The following is a 20,023-nucleotide window of genomic DNA, read 5'->3' on the forward strand; positions in this document are numbered from 1 at the left end:
CCTCGGCTGGGTGTGGGGGCAGGACCACTGCCCCAGCAGGTGCTCGGCTGCCTCCCCGCTGCCCGCGGCCCCCTCCCTGCAGCGGAGCCGCTGCCTCTTCCGCAGACTGAGCTTGGCTCATCCCAGAGTGTTCCAGGCGATCCCACCTCGCCACCCCCCCCCCCCCGTGCTCATACCCCACCTGGCGCCCTTCTCCTCGGGGTGCCCTGCCCTGCCTGCCGCTGCCCTTCCAGGCCCCCATCACCCCCCATCGCCCCCCTTCCCTTTACCCGGGTGTGGGTCTCCCTGGCGGTCTGGGCCCAGGGCCCTGCTCCCTCCCCAGCAGGTTGGGGGGAGCCTGTCTCCCGGTGCACCCCTGCCCGCCCCCCCACATCTCCCTCCCTGCACTCCGCGGCCCCATCTTGGACTAGACGCTTGGACGTGAGGGCCGAAGAGTGAACGGGACCCTGCAGACCAGGGAGAGGGCAACGCACTCCTTTATTCCCGGTGCAGACACCGCGCAGGGAGCGGCCAACACCATGGGGGGGGCCCCCTCGGACCCCATCCCGGCCCAGTGAGGCCGCGGGGACAGCAGGGTGGTCGGGGGGGCTCCGCCCCTCAGAGCTTCTCCAGGTAGGAGCCAGGGACGAAGCCGCGCTGCCCGTTGCGCTCCACTGTCCACCAGCCGTCCTCCCCTTCCAGGATGACCTCCAGGACGTCCCCCGCGTTGATGTTCAACTCGTCGGAATTCTGGGCAAGGGAATGAGAGCAGGCCGGGCTGGGAGGGCCGCGGGCGGTGGGGGGTCCGTCGGCACCCCGCCCCAGACAGCAGGTGCCAGCTGGCCGCCAGGTGGGCGGGGGCCCCGGGGCTGGGGGGCCTTTGCAGGCTCGCAGGGAAGAGGGCCCTGTGGGGCTCAGCCTGCTGCCTCCCCCGCCCTGGGTCCCCCACTTTCCCCTCTGCCCCAGCCCCCACAGCTGCTGAGCTGACCTCTGCCCCGCGGACGCTCCCTCTCCTCCCCCCGCCCCCGTAGCCCCGAGCCTCAATCCGGGTGGGCCCGGGGGGCTCTGCGACCCTCCCGTCAAGCAGGGAGCGGCCTGGACCCGAGGGTCACACAGCCGCCCCGTGGCCCGGGCCCAGCCGAGGGGCGCCCCCGTTCTTGCCCGCTCCCCAGCGGCAGCTGAGCCCCCGGGCTGGGTGCTGCTCCAGGGCCACGCGCCCCCTCCGCAGCCCTCGGGGGGCCTGGCCTCACCTGGGCCGCGTAGTCGTAGAGCGCCCGGTAGGCGGGGGGCCCCGGCGCCTCCTTCACCACGATGCTGCTGTAGACGCCCTCGGCCTGTCCCGGGGCCGCGCTCGGGGTCTCTGCGGAGGCTGAAACCGTGTGAGCCCACAGCCCCCCCACCCTGGGCGGGCCCCCCGTGCCCTGCGGGGCCTCCCTTCACCCCAGGGCAGCGCTGGCCCGTCCCCCGCAGTCACCTGCGGAAGCTCCCACCGCCGAGGCCTTGGGACTTCCGTGCAGCAGCCCGGAGAACCTGCTGACGGGAAGGCAGGTCGGCCCCAGGGTGGGGGGGCTTCCCGCGCCCCCCACCGCCGCTCCATCTGCCTGGCGAGGAAGCTCACTCGTGGCCCGGGGCCTGCACCCCACGGCGACCCGGCCCAGCCGGCCCTGACCCCGCAGGTGGGGCTCCGAGCCCGGCAGGCGGGAGTCACGGAGGCTCGCAAAGTAAAACGGGGGGACCCCAGAAGCGGGCAGCGCTGAGGGCCAGGCAGGCGCGGGCGTCGTGGGGTGGAGCCAAGCCCTGAGAGGCTGCGGGTCAGGGGGGCTCCCCTCGGGTGGAGCGTGTGCGGGATGGAGGGGCCCCCTGGGCGCGCGGGAGCCAGGACGGGTCGGACCCTCTGGGGGGGACACGGCGGGATGGGAACTCGGACGTGTGTGTGTGTGGACCTGGCCTCGGGGGGGCACAGGCCCAGCAGGTCCCAGCAGGCCCCACACTAACGGGACGGCCCTGCCCCTCGGGGAGCCCGGGCAGGGAGACAGGCAGGGGGTGGGCGGCGGGGCCGCGGCCGGAGGAGCGAGCTCGGTGGGGGGGGGGGGGGCCCTGCCGCAGGCCCCGCCGCCCGGCTCCAGTCGGCTGCACCAGGACAGCGGTTCCCGAGTCCTGGCCCCCCCACCGCCGTGCCCGGCTCCCTGCTGGCCCCCTGTGCCGGCCCCCATGGTGACCCCTGTGCCGGCCGCCGGCCCCTTCCCTGTGCTGCCCCCACATGGTGACCCCCGCCCCCCCCAGGAGCCAGGCCGCCTCCACTCAGTGGGACTTCTGTCCTGGCCATCTGTCCTTCCAAGACACTACGCCCGGGAGCTCTCCCATCCTGTCGTCTGCACGGCCCCCTGTTGAGGTCCGGGTCTCCCCAGGGCTGCAGGGCGGCCTGCGAGCCCCAGGGTCACTCGGTGCAGCTGTGAGGCTGTGACTCCCCCCTGGGGTCACTGCTCTCTCCCGGCTCCTGGACGGACACGCTGTGCTCCCTGCCTCCGGGGCGGCCTGCCGGGGGCTCCGGGGGCTCGGAGGCCTGGGAGGCCCGTAACCCGTCCCCATCCTGCCGACCACCCACAGGCAGGGCCTTCTCTGCATGAGCTTGGATGGGGAGAGGGTGTCGCAGGGCCCTGGGGTGGGGGTGCGGCAGGGCCCTGGGGTGGGGGTGCGGGCACCACACGAGACCGCGGATGCTCAGACGCCCGCCGCCAGGGCCCAAGGGCCCCTCAGGAGCCTGCCGCCGAGGGCTCCCCGGGCAGGTGGTGCTGCTCCTAGTGGGCCTTCGCCCTGGTCACCCCAGGCCCGAAGCAAGTCCTTAGGTTCTCTGGGCCCAGGGAAGGCGAGTGACCGGTGCAGCGACGCGGTGACGCAAGGCCCCTGGGCCCTGCAGCCAGGCCGAGGAGGGGCCGGGAGAGTCGCTGTGCGGGGCCTGCCCTGTGCCCGGATCCGCACCAGCCGCAGTGTCCCCGCTGCAGCGCGACAGCCCGGCCACCGACGCAGGCCAGCAGCGGGGCCCAGGGACGAGGGGCCGGCCTGGGGTCTCGGTAGCTCTGAGCACAGTCACTGCCGAGTCAGCGGGTGTGATGATTTGCTTAATGCCTGGGCCCCCTGGGGCTGTGGGTGTCGTGAGGCTCGATTGAGTCGGCTTCTCCCCAGAGCGCCCGACAGACCCCTAGCAGCAGCCCCGCGGCGGGTCTCAGCAAGCAGGTGAGGAAGGGCCGCCCGCAGGTGGAGGGGCCGGGCCCAGGCCCAGCGGGCGCCTCACCTCTTGATCATGCCGCAGGATGGCTGCGTGCTGGGGCTGCCGGCTGCCGGGGTGACCTCTCGGTCGTAGTAGTTCTGGAAGGACACCGGAGCTGCGGGCAGCAGGCTGTGAGGCTGGGTGGCCCCGGCAGGCAGGACCTCTGCCACCTGCTACCCCAACTTGTCCCCATGCGGAGACCCCGACGACCTCTGCCTCGGAGCTGAGGGAGGGGCCGCTCGCAGCTCAGGCGCCCGCTGTGGGCCCCACGGAGAGCAGTCCCGGGCTCCGGCCCCAGGGGAGCCCAGCAGGCCCCGGGGCGCCCCCCCGCCCCCCTTCCAGCTCTCCTCACTGCTGCACCCGGCGGGGAACTGCTCTGTCCCCACGGAGCCGCCCGCCTTGTCCAGAGAGGAGCGTCAGGGCTGGGGCCGGGCCTCCTGGGGCCTCCTGGGGCCTCCTGGGGCCTCCTGGGGACACCGGGGCCCCGCGGCTCTGCGGCCCAGGCTGGGCTCACCTGGGGGCTCGGCGCCTGTGCTCCTGGCCTGGATGAAGCTGTCGATGTCGGCTTCCACGCTGCAGCCTTCGAGCGTCAGCCGCACCTCCTCGTAGAGCTGGGGGCGAGGCGGGCCGAGGGGGGCTGAGGGGGCCGCGCTCTCCAGGTGCTGCTCAGGGGGCCTCAGCCCCCCCACCCCCAGCCTCCTCCCTGCGGGGCGCCCTGGGGCCCGACCACCTCTCTGGGCTCCCGAGCACCTGCTGGGCCCAGGGTCCCCGGGACGCGCCTCCGTCCTCCAAAGGACAAGGAAGCGCCAGAGGCACAGTGACTTGGCCCCGGGGGTGAGCGGGGACCCTGCAGCCAGGCTTTGGGGTCCCTGTGAGAGGCCCCGAGGCCCAGGCTCCTCCGAGCCCGGGGCGGGGGCCAGTCCGAGCCCAAGCGTGTGCACAGTGGGATGGTGGCCCCGTGAGCAGGGTGGGGACCGGGACCCTGAGGCCGAGGCCACCGCGGCCCCCCGCGCGCCGCCCCCGCCCGCGCCCAGCCGCACCTCGTCGTCCTTGACGCACTGCAGGGACAGCTGGTTGCAGTGCACCCACAGGGCGTTGCGGAGGATGGTCAGTCGGTCGAACTCCTGCAGCTGGAAGGCCTGGGGGCGGGCGGGGAGGCCGGGAGACGCGAGGCTGCGGCCCGAGCCCTGAACCCGAGCCCCGAACCCGGTCCCCAGCCCGGCCCGGCCCGCCCGCAGCACCCGGGCTAGGAGCTCCGTCTGCGTGTGGGTCAGCGGCAAGGGGTGCAGGGCGCGTGGCTGCGGGCTCGGCCGCGACGGGGCACACGGGGGGCGCACGGGGGCCGCGGACACGCGGGAGGCAGGGACGCGGCGGGGCCTCACCTCACACGCCGTCCGGTGCTCCTGCTCCCACTCGCCCCGCACCTTCTCCAGCTGCTCCACGTTCTGCCGGTAGACCCGCTCTGGGGGCACAGGGGTCCTCAGGGAGGCGGGCCGGCGCCCCAGCCCCCCGGGGCCCTGCGGAGCCCCCTCCTCCCCGGCCCGGTGCTTCCCCTGGACGCCCGTCCAGCACCTGGGGGGACCAGCTCCCCCGCTGCGCTCTGAGTGGCCCAGGGCAGCCGCACACCCCGGGCCTTGGGGTGCGAGGCCAGGTCTCTTGGCACCCCTGGGTCCCACCCTCTCACACCTGCTGGACGGGAGACAGGCTGGGAGAGGGCGGTACTGAGGGGGGATGCGAGCTGCTGAGTGGAACCTCCAGTCCTAGAAACCTGGGGGGCATCTGTCTACCAGCCAAGGGAGCAGCTGGGTCCCGGGAGAGGCGGAGCAGGAGGGAGCGCGTTTCCGCGGGGGGTGGGGGGTGAGCTCTCTGTCCTAGGAGGTGTGCCAACAGACACAAAGGATGCTGGGGCTGGGGGCTTCTGGGATCACGTGAAGGATGGAAGAATGGAAGAGACAGGGGCCCAGAGAAGGCTCCGTGTGCTTGGGGGGGAGTGGGTCTGTCTCCCATGACGGCTGCTGTAGGTCCCGGGCTCCGGAGCCAGACAGCCTGGGTTCACACGCAGACCACTTCTTGGCTGTGTGACCTGCGGTAGTTACTTAAGCTCTCTGTGTCTCAATTTCCTCCTTTGTTACAAAGGGGGATGCAACAGTGCGGCCAAGCTGCTGGGGGCCAACCTCCCACACCAGCACACCTGGAGCAGCTGCAGCCAACCCTCTCCACTAGCCACTCGGTGGCCAGCCCTGCCCACCAGCAAGCGTGCCACCGTCACGGCCAGATCCCCACAGGAAGCCGGCAGAGGGCCCCATGCAGGTGACACCTCTAGAGCCTTGATTCTAGTGAACAGGAAGGATTGTGCTACTGGGCTCCTCAGGCTCCCACCTACGTGAGACCTCCAAGGCTGTTGCCTACCAAATACATATAAACAAACACACAAAATGGGGAGAAGAGGAATGTGTTCCAAATGAAAGAACAAGACAGAAACCCCAGAAAAGAACAAAACAAAGATAAACAATCTACCTGATAAAGAGTTAAAAGTAATAGTCAAAAAAAATAAAATAATAAAATAAAATAAAAAAAGTAATAGTCATAAAAATGCTCATCAGACTTGAGAGTGGATGAATTCAGAACCTCAATAAAGAGATAGAAAATATTAAAAACAAAACAAGCAGAGCTGAAAAATATAACTAGGAAAAATAAAAGACAAAAACCTAAAGGGTGCCTGGCTGGCTCATTTGGAAGCAGGGAACTCTTGATCTCAGGGTTGTGAGTTCGAGCCCCACGTTGGGTGTAGAGATTTAAAAAACAACAATAAACAACCCTAAAACCAAGAATACTCTACGTAGCATGAGTATCATTCACAATTGAGATAAAGAATTTCTCAAAGCAAAGTTAGAGTAGTTCATCATCACAAAACTGACCTTACAAGAAATGTTAAATGGTCTTCTTTAAACGGAAAAGAAAAGGCCATAACTAAGATGTAAAATTATGAAAGGGAAGAAATGTCACCAGTAAAAGCAAACATATTGTAAAAATAGTAGGTCAGTCACTTATCAATCTAGTATGAAAGTTTAAAGACAGAAGTAGTAGAACCAATTATAGGTATAAAAATTAAGGAATATGCAAAATAGAAAGATGTAAAATAGGACAAAATATGCATAAAAAGTAGGGGAGGAATAAAAATATAGAGCTTTTAGAATGTGTTGGAACTTAAGCGACCATCAACAAAAAATAAACTGCTGTATACACAGAGTATCATATATGAACCTCATAACAACCACAAACTGAAAACTTGATAATAGATACACAAAAAATAAGAATCCAGGTATAACATTAAAGAAAGTTATCAAATCACAAAGGAAAAGAGCAAGAGAACTACAAAAACAACCAGAAAAGAGCAAGATGTCAATAAACACATGCCTATCAATAATAACTTTAAATAGAAATGGACTAAATGCTCCAATCAAAAGACATAGGGTAAACACATAAATAAATTAAATAAATAAATAAATAAATAAATAAATAAATAAATAAAAACAAAAGACATAGGGTGACTGAATGGATAAAAAATAAGACCCATCCAGGGGCTCAGTCAGTTGAGCATCTGATCCTTGCTTTCGGCTCGGGTCGTGATCTCAGGCTCGTGGGAGCAAGCCTGGCACTGGGCACTGCACTCCCTTAGAGTCTGCTTGTCCCTCACCCTCTGTTCCTCCACCGCCCCCACCACCCCACTCTCACTTACTCTAATAAATAAATAAAATCTTTTTTAAAAAAGTAAGGCCCATCTATATGCTGCCTGCAAGAGACTCACCTCAGACCTAAAGACATATACGGGTCGAAAGTGAAGGGATGGAAAAAGATATTCCATGCAAATGGAAGCAACAGCAACAAAGCTGGGGTCAAACTACGGCTATCAAGCAAAATGGACTTTTTAAAAAGACTGTAATAAGAGACAAAGATGGGCATTACACAATGATAAAAGGATCAGTCCAGCAAAAGGAGATAACAGTTGTAAATATCCATGCACCCAACGTAGGGCACCTTACTATATAAAGCAAATAATAACAAACACAAAGGGAGAGATCGACAGTAATACCATAATATTAGGAGACTAATGCTCCACTGACATCAATGCATAGATCATCTAGACAGAAAATCAGTAAGGAAACAATGTCTTTGACACCTTAGACCGCATGAACTTAGATATGTAGAGAAGATCCCACCTCAAAACAGCAGGATACACATTCTTTTCAAGTGCACATGGAACATTCTCCAGAATAGATCACATGTTAATCCACAAAACAGGTCTCAGTAAATTTAAGAATATTGAGATACTATCAAACATCCTTTCTGATCACAACAGCATGAAACTAGAAATCAGTTACACGGAAGAAAAAACTGAAAAAAAAAAAAAAACACATAGAGGCTGAACAATATGCTACTAAACAACCAATGAGTCAATGAGGAATTCAAAAAGGAAACCAAAGAATACCTGTAGATGAACGAAAATGGAAACTTAACATTTCAGAATCTCTGAGAGGTGGCAAAAGCAATTCTAAGAGGGAGGTTTATACCAATACAGGCCTACCTCAAGAAACAGGAAAACCCCCAAATGAACAATCTGATCTTACATCTAAAGGAACTAGAAAAACAACAAACCCCAAGGTTGGTAGAAGGAAGGAAATAATAAAGATTAGAGTGGAAATAAATGAAATAGAGACCAAAAACAACAACAACCCAGAAAAAGATCAATAAAACTAAGAGCTAATTCTTTGAAAAGATACACAAAATTGGTCAACCTTCAGCCAGACTCATCAGGACCAAAAGAAAGAGGATTCAGATAAAATCAGAAATGAAAGAGGAGAAGTTGCAACTGACACCAAAAAAATACAAAGGATTGTAAGAGACTACTAGAAATAATGGATGCAGAAAAGCTATTTGACAACACTCAACATTCATTCATGACAAAAACTCTCAATAAATGAGTTTAGAGGGAACATACTTAAACATAATAAAGGCCATCAATGACAAATCATAGCTAACACCATATTCAGTAGTGAAAAGGTGAAAGCTTTGCCTGTTAAGATCAGGAACGAAACAAGGATGTCCATTCTTACCATTTTTACTCAGCAATCAGCAAAGAAAAAGACATATCCAAATTAGTAAAGAAGAAGTAAAACTCACTGTTTGCAGATGACATGACACTATATATAGAAAACTCTAAAGCAGGGATCCCTGGGTGGCTCAGTGGTTTGGGGCCTGCCTTTGGCCCAGGGCGTGATCCTGGAGTCCCAGGATCAAGTCCTGCATCGGGCTCCCAGCATGGAGCCTGCTTCTCCCTCTGCCTGTGTCTCTGCCTCTCTCTCTCTCTCTCTCTCTCTCTCTCTATCATGAATAAATAAGTAAATAAATCTTAAAAAAAAAAGAAAACCCTAAAGCTTCCACCAAAAAACTATGAAAACTAATAAGTGAACTCAGTAAAGTTGCAGTATACAAAACACCAATAATGAACTAGTGAAAAGAGAAATTAAGAAACAATGCCATGGGCAGCCCTGGTGGCTCAGCGGTTTAGCACTGCATTCAGCCCAGGGCGTGACCCTGGGGTCCCGGGATTGAGTCCCACGTGGGGCTCCCTGCATGGAGCCTGCTTCTCCCTCTGCCTGTGTCTCTGCCTCTCTCTTTGTGTCTCTCATGAATAAATAAATAAATAAAATCTTAAAAAAAAAGAAAGAATCCCATTTATAATTGCACCAAAAAGAATAAAATACCTAGGAATAAATTAAGGAAATGAAAGACCTATACTCTGAGAACAAAAGCCTTGATGAAAGAAATTGAAGACGACACAAATAAATGGAAAGGTATACCATGCTCATGGATTGGAAGAATTAATATTGTTACAATGCCCACACTGCCCTAAGAAATTTACAGATTCGATACAATTCCTATCAAAGCACCAACAATATATTTTCACAGAACTGGAACAAATCCTAAAATTTGTATGGAACCACAAAAGACCTTGAACAGGCAAAGCAATCTTGAGAAGGAAGAACAAAGCTGGAGGTATTACAATTCCAAGTTTCAAACTTAATTACAAAGCTGTAGTAATCAGGCAGCCCGGGTGGCTCAGCGGTTTAGCACCACCTTCAACCCCAGGCGTGATCCTGGAGACCTGGGATCGAGTCCCACGTCAGGCTCCCTGCATGGAGCCTGCTTCTCCCTCTGCCTGTGTCTCTGCCTCTCTCTCTCTCTCTCTCTCTTCCTCTCATGAATAAATAAATAAAATCTTTTAAAAAATTATAAATAAATAAATAAATAAATAAATCATAAACAAAGCTGTAGTAATCAAAACACGTACTGGCACAGAAACAGACCCATTGGGCAATGGAACAGAATAGAAAGCCCAGAGACAAACCCGTGCTTCTATGGTCGATTAATATATGACAAAGGAGGCAGGACTATACAGTGGGGGAAAAGATAGTCTCTTCAATAAATGACATTGGAAAAACTGAGAACTGCATCCAAAATAATGAAACCAGACCACTTCCTTATACCATACACAAAAATAAACCCAAAATGGATTAAAGACCTAATTTTGAGATCTGAAACCATAAAGTCCTAAAATAAAACATAGGTAGTAAATCCTTGGATGTCACCTTAGCGATATTTTCTGGATCTGTTCCTTCAGTCAAAGGAAAGAAACAAAAGCAAAAATAAACAATTGGAAATACATCAAACCAAAAAGCTTTTCCAAAGCAAAGAAAACCATCAAAAAAATGAAAAAGACGACCAGCTGAATGGGAGAAGATAAGGGGGTAATATTCAAATATATGGGATCCCTGGGTGGCTCAATGGTTTAGCGCCTGCCTTTGGCCCAGGGCACGATCCTGGAGACCCGGGATCGAGTCCCACGTTGGGCTCCCTGCATGGGGTCTGCTTCTCCCTCTGCCTGTGCCTCTGCCTCCTGCTTCTTGCTATGTCTATCATGAATAAATAAATAAATCTTAAAAAAACATTCAAAATATATAGAGAACTCATATAACTCAACATTAAAAAAAAAAAAAAAAGAAACAATCTGGAGGCACCTCAGTGGCACAGTCGGTTAAGCATCTGACTCTTGGTTTCAGCTCAGGTCATGATCTCAGGGTTATGGGATCGAGCCCCGAGCTGGGCCCTGCACTCAGCAGGGAGTCTGCTTAGCCTCTCTGTCCGCCTCCCACCACACGTTCTCCCTCCCTCTCACTCTCTCTCTCAAATAAATAACTAAAGCTTAAAAAAAAAAAAGAACCAATCTGATTAAAGAATGAGAAGACCTGAACAGGCATTTTTCCAAAAATGACACCCAGATGGCCAACAGACACGTGAAGAGATGCACAACGTCACTCATCATCAGGGAAATGCAAGTCAGAACCAGTGAGCTATCGCTCTATACCAGTCAAAATGGCAAAATGGCAAGTATCAAAAAGACAAGAAACAAGTGCTGGTGAGGATGTGAAGGGAGGGACACCCTCCTGCGCTCTCGGTGGGAATGCAAAGTGGTGCAGCCACTGTGGAACATGGTATGGAGCTTCCTCAAAGCATTAGGAGCAGAAATACCGTGCAATCCAGTAATTCCACATCCGGGTATTTACCTGAAGAAAATGAAACCACTAGTTGGAAAAGATCCACACACCCCTATGTTCCCTGCAGCACTATCTATACACAACAGCCAAGATGGGGGGGCAGCCCGAGTGTCCACTGGCTGACGAGCGGTGAAGAAGTGGGATGGAATATTACTCAGCCGTAGAGGAGAATGGAATCTTGGCATTTATGACAACATGGATGGGCCTAGAGGGTGTGATGTCAAGTGAAATAAGTCAGAGAAAGAGAAATGCCGTATGGTTCCACGATGTGTGTGAAATCTAAAAAAATAAACAACAGCAACAAAAAAACAGAAGCAGAGCCGTAAAAATAGAGAACAAACTGGTGGTTTCCTGGGGGCGAGGGCGGGGGAGGGTGCGCCCGGTGGGCGACGGGGATCCCGGGGCGCAGCTCCCGCGTGTAGGATCCAGGAGGCGCGGCCTGGGGAATGGCCGGTGACCTCGGAACGACGCTGCTCGGTGACGGTGTCGGAAACCGCGGGTATGGAGGGGAGCGTCGCGTGACGCTTATGACGGTCGAGTCACTAGGTCGCACACCCGAAATGAGCACAACATCATATGCCAACTACACTCCAATTAAAAACTCAGGGTTGAAAAAATAAATAAATAAGAAATAAAAAATAAAAACTCAGGGTTGTTGGGCGGAGCGGCCGAAACACGCCGGGCGCCACGAGCGGTCCCGGCAAACGGGAGGACGCGAGCTTGGGTTTTACGGCAGGATCACGGGAGAGTGGCGAGCGCGTGCCTCCGGGTAGTCGTGTGCCCGTGCATGTCCCCAGGGTGAGGATAGTGTGTGGCCGGGGGACGGGCCCGTGGGCCGCGTCCCGGGTCGGGGGAAGGGCAGGGCCGCGTACCTGCCTCCAGGGCTGCGTCCTTGCACTGCTTGGCCTTGTTCTGGCTCTGGGGAGACACAGGGGAGCAGGGCTGAGCTGTGGGGTCCCCGCCCCCGGGGCTCTGACGTCTGCTGTCCCCCTCTCCTGGGCCCCCGGGAGGACACCGGGAGCCGGCCGTGGGCAGGTCCCGCCGCTCACTCCAGCCTCGCCCACCAGCGACCACAACCAGAGAGGGTCCAATAAAGAAACTAAACACAGAAACGCGTAGCCCACGCGTGTGAAGGCGATGAGAGGAGCTGGGGGAGGGTGGCCTGGCGCTGCCCTTGGGCCCTCGACCCGCTGCCCTAATTCAGCCCCAGCCCCCTGCCTTCTGGGCTGGGCTTTCCCGTCCGGGCACTGGGCACGTCCGCCCTTGGGCCCCGGCGTCCCTGACCTCCCCCAGCCCAGAGACCCGAGCGTTGGGTGCTGGGCTCTGGATGAGCTGATGTGCGTCCTCTCTTCACGGCCTCTGGCTCCGAGACCTCGGCCAGTCACTCACCGTGTCCGGGCCTCAGTTTCCCCTCTGTGGCATGGGTGTACTGAGCCCTCTCCAAGGGCTACGTGGGGGCCAGCTAGCTGTCCACCCAAGGCCTGAGGTTCTTGGAAACCCGGTTCACGGCTGGGGACACGGTGGTTCGGGGGCGCTGAGCAGGTGCCCCAGATGCTGACCTTCCTGGGGTGTCCGTGGCACCCCTCCCTGCCGTCCTCACCCTGCTGCAGCCCCGGGGACAGCGCTCGGCCTCAGCGGCCCACGCACCTTCTCCACCTGCTTCTGGGGCCCGTTGGTGCTAATGCGCTCGAACACCTGCTCCGCGTCATCAGCGTCCCGGCACTTCTGCTCATACGACTTCTTGGACTGGGGGCGAGGAGAGGCAAGGGGGGCCCAGACTGAGGCTCCCTTCCCCATGGCGGGCCCGTGGGCGGGGTGCAGGCCTCCTCCCGGGGCGGAGCAGGGGGGGCATTGCTCGCCCTTCCCCTGGGGATACGGCCCCATCCTCGCATCAGGCCCCAGCACCCCCGGCCACACCCGCATCCTCATCCCTGCGCAGGGAGGCCGCTCCCGCCCTGGAGCCCTCGGGGACCCGGTGCCCCATCTGCGGCTGCGCCCCGGCCCGTGGACCCCAGGGCCTCCCGCGGGGCCGGGCCCCTCACACTCACATCCATGGCCTTCTTGTACAGGGACAGCTTGCTCTTGTGGACCCGGTCCATGACGGCCTCGTACTGCAGGGGACATGCGGCTCTGAGCAGGGGCCCGAGCCGGGGTGGCCCGGGGGAGGCCCAGCAGCCCCCTGCCCCCCGCCCGCCGCCCCGATCGTCCACGGTCCTGCCCCGGACGGGAGCCCAGGGCCCGGGGCGCGGTGTGGCCGTCTGGCTGCTTGGTGTGGACCCCGCGGGGACTCAGGCCCCCTGCCCGGCACGCCCGGCTCACTCGCGGGCCCTCGCGCCCCACGGAGCACCCGCCCGTGTCCTGCACGCAGCCGTGGCCGTGCACCCAGGTGGGCACTCGCGTCCCTGGATGCCTGTCCCCGTAGGCACCCGGGCCGCCGCCCCTCGGGGCTTCCGTTCGGGCAGACGAGGACCCTCAGCCTCAGACACTGGGCCGCGCGCGGGGGTTAGGACCCGGCTCCTTGCTTGGGGTCGCGCCGCAGGCAGCGGGCCCCGCTGTGCCCCGGGCGGCCTCGCGGCTCCGACCCCGGGCTCGGGCGCGCTCTCGGGCTCCACGGCGTCCGCAGCCCTCACAGCCCCTCTGGCCACAAGAAGACCCCAAACAGGCAGGTGGGGGCCCGGCTGCGCTGGCGGGGGCTCTGCCCGCTGCAGGCAGGCCCGGTCGGGGGGTGGCTACCCGCACCCTGAGGCGCCTCGGGGCCCTGGAGGCCGCTGACCCGGGCCCCATGCAAGCCCGAGGCCGCTGGCTGCCGGGGACGGGGCCCGGCCACACTGCACAGAGGGCCCAGCGCAGAGACCGAGGGGCCGCGGCCCGGTCCCGCAGCGCGGGGGGAGGCATAGCAGCCGGCCTGCGGCAGGGGACCGAGGCCCCCCAGGAGCCCCCAGGCCCTTCCCCTTCACGGCTCAGCTGGGTGGACTTCCCCGTCTTCCAGGCCTCCGGACAGTTCGCAAGGGTCCTTCATCCCTGGCGACAGGTGCCGCGTGTGCCCTGCACCCTCGTCACGACAGCCCGACGGGCTGAGCACGGGGCCCCGCCGCCTTCCAGCTGCCACGAGCGCGGCCAGAGCCTCAGCCTGGGAGGGACCTGGGCGGCTGAGGCCCCAAGGCCACCCCGCCCCTGCTGCCCCAGTCTCTGCTTGCACACCTCCCGTGACGGGGACCTCACTTCCTTGCCAGGCCCTCCCACAGGTGAAAGGACCGGTGGGTGTCGGGGAAGCCAGACACCCCCAGCGCCCCCTCCCCCCGGGCGGCCCGCAGAGCAGCGGCCACCACCTGCCCTTCTCCCGACAAGCAGCCCTGACTCTTGCGGCTCGGGACCGGTTTCCAGTGACTCCAAATCAGGAGGCCTCCTTTGGGTACCCCCAGACTTCAGGGACCCTCCGGCCTGCTGTGCAGCATAATCAAAAAGGCCAACGGCTCTCCTTCCTCCCGCCTGAGCCGCTCAGGGGAGGCCCAGCCCCCGCGCCCTCGGGGCCCTCCCCGCCGTGCCCCCGCCGTGCCCCCGCCGTGCCCCCGCCGTGCCCCCACGCGGCCCGGCCTCACCTTCTTCCTCTGCTCCTTCTGTCTCTCGCGGAACTCCTCGAGGCCCCGCAGCTCCTCACGCAGGGCCAGGGCCAGCTGGATGTGGGAGCTGCCCACGTTCTCCATTTCTGGGGACAAGCGCGTGGCATGGGGTCTCCGCCCGGAGCCGCCCCCCGCCAGCCGCCCGGCGCCCCTCTACCTCCCTCTGTGGGGACGGGGGTGTTCCCAGAAGGTCCTGGCCCCCCGCAGCCTGGTGTTGGGGACAGGCAGGACTTACGCTGCTTCAGGCACTCGAAGGAGGCCCGCAGGGAGCTGAAAGCAGAGAGGCCGGCGTCGGGTCCGCAGGGCCGGAGTCACAGTCACCCCACGCCCGGGCCCGGGGACCTCGCCCGTGGTGGGCGGGCTGGAGGTCACGCATGCACGGGTCTCGAGTCGAGGGCCCTCGGCCGGGCCAGACATGACCGCTCAGAACCAGGCCGAGATCTCTTTGGGAACAAGGAGGCCGCCGCATCCGGGCCATGGCCAGTGCCCCCTCCCCCCGTTGGGCCACCTCCAGCCCAGCATCCGGCGGCTCCACCTGGGTGCAGGCAGGCGGGCGGGCGGCCTGGGGGAGGCGGCGGGAGAGGCAGCAGGCGGCCGAGCAGCGGGGGGACTCGGGGAGCCCGGGACGTGCAGGCCCGACGGCGCCCTGGCTGGGCCGCTGGGCGACGGGGGTGCGGCTCCCAAGGGCCAGTGGGCGCTGGGGGCTCTGGGGGCACTGGGGAGGGCGCTGGAGGGAAGCTGGGGCGCCGGGCTGCGGGCAGCAGGGAAGGACGCGCCGTTACATCGCAGCCCCGATGACCATGGAACGCTTTGGACGTAGGTGTGAGCCGCGGTGTGTGGGACACACTCACACGTGAAAGGCCCCTGCTCTTCATCTGGGACTTGATTCCCTGGGTGGGCCCCACTGCGGGGACGGCCCCCAGGATCCCCAAGGAGGGAAGGGGGTGGGGTCCCCTGCTGGGTCGCGGGGCACCGAGGGACCAGCATCTCCCTGGGCCAGGCAGGGAGGCGCGTGGGTCCGGGTCGGCGGGCGTCGGGGACACGGCCCCAGTGGGGCGAGGAGGGTGACTGGCCATCGCAGCCCGGGCGCAGCAGGGCCTGGGCAGCAGCTCCTGCTCGGTGCCCCACGTGCTCTAGAAGCTCCCCTCCCCCCTCCCCGCCCCTCCCCCCTCCCTGTCCTCCGGGGCGCTGGCTCCGTCTCCTCACCGGACCCTTGGGGACCCTGGGGCCAGCCTGGTGGGACCCACGGGGACCAGGTGGAGAAGGCAGAGGGTGGGGCAGGGACAGAGGCCGCCCTGCACCCAGGAGGCGTGGGCACGGGCGCTGCACCCGCGGGGAGCCTGCGGGGCCCACCCCAGTCCTCCGGAAGCGCCTGAGCTAATAGCCTGGCGCCCGGCTCCCCTCGGTGGGAGAAGGGCCGGCCCAACTGCCGGGGTCCTCACAGCTCTGCGGGGAGCCCCCAGCACGACCCCGCTCCCCGAGGAGGAAAACCAGCCTTGGAGGTGAGGGAAGGTGAGCCGGCAAGGACGGGGAGGAGGGGTGGCGGCCAGGGTGCCCGGCCCTGGGAGGGCAGCGCCGACGGACGCCCTGCTGGGCTGCACCCGGCCTCTGCACACCCACGGCTCCTGCCCTCGTGGCGCAGTGTGACCCCAGCCCGCGGCCGCCCCCGCCACCTGCCCTCCTGACCACATCCCGCCCCAGACTCAGGCCTGCCCCCACCCCCCGCTCGACCCCACAGCCTGCGAACACCTCACATGCAGTGTCCAGCTTGGACTCCGCTCCCCGCGAGCCCCTCCCGGCCGGCGCCCCGCCAGCAAGGCCTCAGCCTGCACCTGGCCGCCCGCACGACCCCGCGGACCCCACATCCGCCCCCAGGCCCTCCCCGCCGCACCCCGCCGTCTGGTGCACCTGTGAGCCCCCTCCCGGAGCCCGCGCTGCCTCCCCTCCTCCACCCCGAGCGCCCCTTCCTCCTGCCAGCTTGGCCTGGTGCACTAGATGGCCCCTGGCCGGGCTGGGAACCCGCTGAACGGGGCGGTGCCCACCTCCCTGCCCCCTTGTCCCCAGGCTCGTCGTCCAGGGCGACAAATCCAAAGCTTGGCAACTACTGGGGCCTTTCCACATCCCACCCCCCACCGCTCCATCCTTACCCGCGGACTCGGGCCCTCCCTCCCAGGCGAGGCGGCTGCGAGGAATCACAGCCTCTGGGACGGCGGGTGCTGCTCCCCACCCGACCCCCTGGCTGGATGCGGGGAGCCCCTGAGCCCGCAGCACTGCCCGGGACATCGGGCCCTGGTCCCACCCTGATGGGGCCCCCAGGTCCCCCGCTGCCGGCTTCCGGGCAGCCCAGCCCTCCGTCCCCACCCCCTGCCCCAGGGCCCGCTCGAGCCCCCTCTGCGGGTCTCCGGGTCGTGCGGGCCTCCGCCCCGGGGGCCGCCCATGCCGTTGCCCCGGCCTCCACAGCGTAGGGAGCGAGCATGGACACGTCCCCGCAGCCCGCTGCCCTCCTGCCCACCTTCCTCCGGCCTCTGCCCCTGCCGCCAGCCTGGCTCATCCTCTGGGCTCAGGATCGGGAACCCCTTCCAACAGGAAGCATCTCAGCCTGGGGCAGCAGGTGAGGCAGGGGCTCGAGCCCGCGGAGGGGCGTCCGGGGGGCGCCCAGGGGGCAGGAGGCCGCCTCCAGCCCTGCCGGCCGCGCAGCTTCTGCAGCGGGACGCCCCAGAGCCCGCCTGGGACCACGTAGCCAGCAGGACACGGACGACTGGCCAGGGGACAGCCTGGCGCCTCCCACGGGGCTGAGAGGAGTCGGGGGCCCGCCGTCGGCCCAGGGCGTGACCCTGGGGTCCCGGGATCGAGTCCCGCCTCGGGCTCCCAGTGTGGAGCCTGCTTCTCCCTCGGCCTGTGTCTCTGCGTCTCTCTGGGTCTCTCATGGATAAATAAATAACATATTTTAAAAACAGGAAGGAAGGAAGGGCTTGTGCGCTCGGTTCGTTCGGGGACTGGCTCCCGTCTGCACCCCAGGGCCGCGCCGAGCAGTCAGTGCGCGCAGGGGTGACCGTCAGGGGAGCCGGGGCGACGGGGCTCGCCTCCCTGGGTGCAGGCGGCCGGGCGGCCGGGCCCGAGGACAGTGAGAGGCTCTGCGGCCCCGGCCCCCTCTGCCCTCTGCTGTCACCCGGCTTCTTCTGGGGTCGCTTAACCCCCGGATTTGTGCTCCCGTCCGCTCCTGTCCAGCCCGCGCACCCCCAGCCCTCGGCCTGCCCTCCAGGGAGTTAGGGAGGCGTATCCCACGCTCCTAGGATGGGGTGGTCGCGGGAGGCCGGGGCTCCCCCAGGGTCGGGCTGCCAGCCTCAGGCCGAGGAGCCAGGCCGATCCCCGGTGCCAACCCCGAACACGCCTCTGGGTCTCCGTGACGATGAGGAAGCGACTGTCCTCGGGGCCACCCTTCACTCCCCCCACAGAGAGCCCTCCAGGTTGGTGCTGGGACAGGGCGACTTGGACCAATTTTTTTTTAATTAAAAAAAAAAAGTTTTAAGATTCTATTTATTTATTCATGAGACACACAGAGAGAGGCAGAGACCCAGGCCGAGGGAGAAGCAGGCTCCATGCAGGGAGCCCGATGCGGGACTCGATCTTGAGTCCCCAGGATGACGCCCTGGGCCGAAGGCAGACGCTCAACCCTGAGCCCCCAGGGATCCCAGGACCTGGTGAATCTAAAGCAGTAACAGTCGCACGAGGCTAAGGGTTTGGGAGGACTTGTAGGAAGATGGGGCACGGGGGTGCCTGGGGGGAGGGTCCCCACAGCTCCCCTCTTTTCGCGTTATTTTTGGATTTTTGCATCCTCCCGACTCAGCCTCAGGCACCGCACGTGGACGTGCCCCATAAATGCTGAACAGACGAATGGGTGATGGGGGCTTCGCCCACAGGTAAACAAGGGGCCTGTCCCGGGGATCCCAGCAAGTAGCCCCACGGCGGTTCTCACGGGGCCGGGTGTGCGCGGCCCACGCCCGCCCCGTGCCCACGCCCACGCCCTGTCCGCCTGGGCAAGGCCTCCGACTTCCGCGGCGCCTGCAAGACCGCAGGACCCCCTGTTCACCGACCTGCGCCCCGGCCTCGTGCTCCCTGATGTCAGGACCCCAGAGCACCTCCGGGGGCGACTCCCCTTCCGCAGCCCAGCAGGGACTCCGGGCAGTGAGACCCCGCGGGCGCACAGGGCCTTGCCCACCTGGACCGGGACCACCTGGGGCACTGCCCTGGCCGCTTCCTGGTCCTGCACTGGGACGGGCACCGTCCCCCCCTTCCCGCCGTCCGCCCGGCTCCCCTTCCATTTTGTTCTCCTGCTCAGGGGCTGCTCCTTCCCCATTTAGGCTCCAGTGACTCACGCGCTTCTGAGTGTGACTGTGCCTCACGCAGCTCGGCCCCAACCTGAGCTCCGGTCGCGGCCCCCCCGCCCCCAGGAGGCCCCCCCAGTCTGGGGAAGTTCTCCCGGTGCAGACCTGTGGGCCTTGAGCACCCCCGCCCCGGCCCACCCCTTCTGCACCTCCCTCTAGCTCTTCCTGTGTCTTCCCTGGTTCCAGGTTGGCAGCGGACACCAGTGGGGGCCCCTTGTGTCTTTAGAAGCCCCAGAGAGGGTTGTGCATTCAGGGCGCTCGGAGGGGGGACCCGGATCCGGGCCTCAGAGCTCAGGGGCTTTGGGGCCACTTCCCTGGTGCGGAGCCAGCTCCGGACGGGCTTGCCCCCGGGGCAGCAGGGGCAGGGCTCAGGGGTGCAGGCTCCACCGGCAGGGGCTCCTCCCCAGGGGACAGTCCACCGTTAGCAAGTTCTCCAGCCGCCCTCCGGCCGCCACGCTCTCCCTCCCTGCCCCCCGCCCCCCGCGTCCGCACGCAGGGACCCGGCCCTGGGGCTGGAGAAGAGCCTTGCTTCATAAGCACCCCGCATCGCCTCCCCCAGCCAGGCCCGAGCCGAGCCCCCGGACTCCCTTACTCCTTCGAGAAGCTTGTGTTCCTGTTCTGCTCGGCCTGGAGGCAACGTCGGGGGAGCAGCCCGACCCGGAGCCCGGCCATGGCTCTCCCCGAAGGCCCGGCCAAGCCAAGGCTGCGGCTGCTCGGGCGCCCGGGGCAGGGCGGTCACCCGGCTCTCGGCCTCCTGGGACTTGGGCGGGGGCCGCCTCGGCGCTGCTGGTCGGGACAGACGGCCCCTGTCCCCCGCCCGCAGCCTTCCTGGCTCCCACACAGCGGGATTGTCTGCCCACGTGGAACTGACCTGACCCCACAGCGCAGTGTCCCTAAGAGAGCTGTCGCCCGGGCACTCGGCCCGCTGCACCCCTGCCGGGCGGCCCAGACCCCGTTGCGAGGCCCGGACCTGCCTGGCCAGTGAGGAGCGAGCCCGGGCGCGGGGCCTCTTACTTGATCTCCGTCTGGCCGCCTGCCTTCCGGGCGATCTGCACCAGCTCCTTGCCGTACCGCTCCTCCGCTTGGGCCCTGCAACAACAAGGTGCGCTCGGCCCTGCCAGCCTGCCGGGTGGGGGGCTCTCAGCCTCCCCCTTG

At 62.7% G+C, this 20,023-nt stretch overlaps 1 protein-coding gene across 10 annotated transcripts in view; it reads right to left on the minus strand.

Moving 5' to 3' along the window:
* Positions 1-379: 379 nt before the first annotated feature.
* PSTPIP1 (proline-serine-threonine phosphatase interacting protein 1) overlaps positions 380-20,023 on the minus strand; it is a 39,324-nt gene continuing 19,680 nt past the window's right edge. For 3 of the 10 annotated variants that reach the window (XM_077882034.1, XM_077882038.1, XM_077882039.1), the window contains exons 3-15: positions 19,883-19,957; positions 14,719-14,753; positions 14,463-14,569; positions 12,912-12,974; positions 12,511-12,609; positions 11,736-11,781; positions 4,630-4,709; positions 4,288-4,386; positions 3,762-3,858; positions 3,272-3,345; positions 1,454-1,512; positions 1,230-1,348; positions 380-729 (exon numbers count right to left, since the gene is read on the minus strand). In XM_077882034.1, coding sequence (XP_077738160.1) covers positions 407-729; positions 1,230-1,348; positions 1,454-1,512; positions 3,272-3,345; positions 3,762-3,858; positions 4,288-4,386; positions 4,630-4,709; positions 11,736-11,781; positions 12,511-12,609; positions 12,912-12,974; positions 14,463-14,569; positions 14,719-14,753; positions 19,883-19,957 — 1,276 coding nt within the window. In that variant the 3' untranslated portion in view covers positions 380-406. Of the gene's footprint in view, positions 730-1,229; positions 1,349-1,453; positions 1,513-3,271; positions 3,363-3,761; positions 3,859-4,287; positions 4,387-4,629; positions 4,710-11,735; positions 11,782-12,510; positions 12,610-12,911; positions 12,975-14,462; positions 14,570-14,718; positions 14,754-19,882; positions 19,958-20,023 lie in introns of all 10 variants that reach the window. The other 7 variants (XM_077882035.1, XM_077882036.1, XM_077882037.1 and 4 more) reach the window with 7 other exon arrangements.

This window comes from Canis aureus, chromosome 32 (assembly GCF_053574225.1).
Source record: "Canis aureus isolate CA01 chromosome 32, VMU_Caureus_v.1.0, whole genome shotgun sequence".
Classification (NCBI taxonomy): Eukaryota; Metazoa; Chordata; class Mammalia; order Carnivora; family Canidae; genus Canis; species Canis aureus.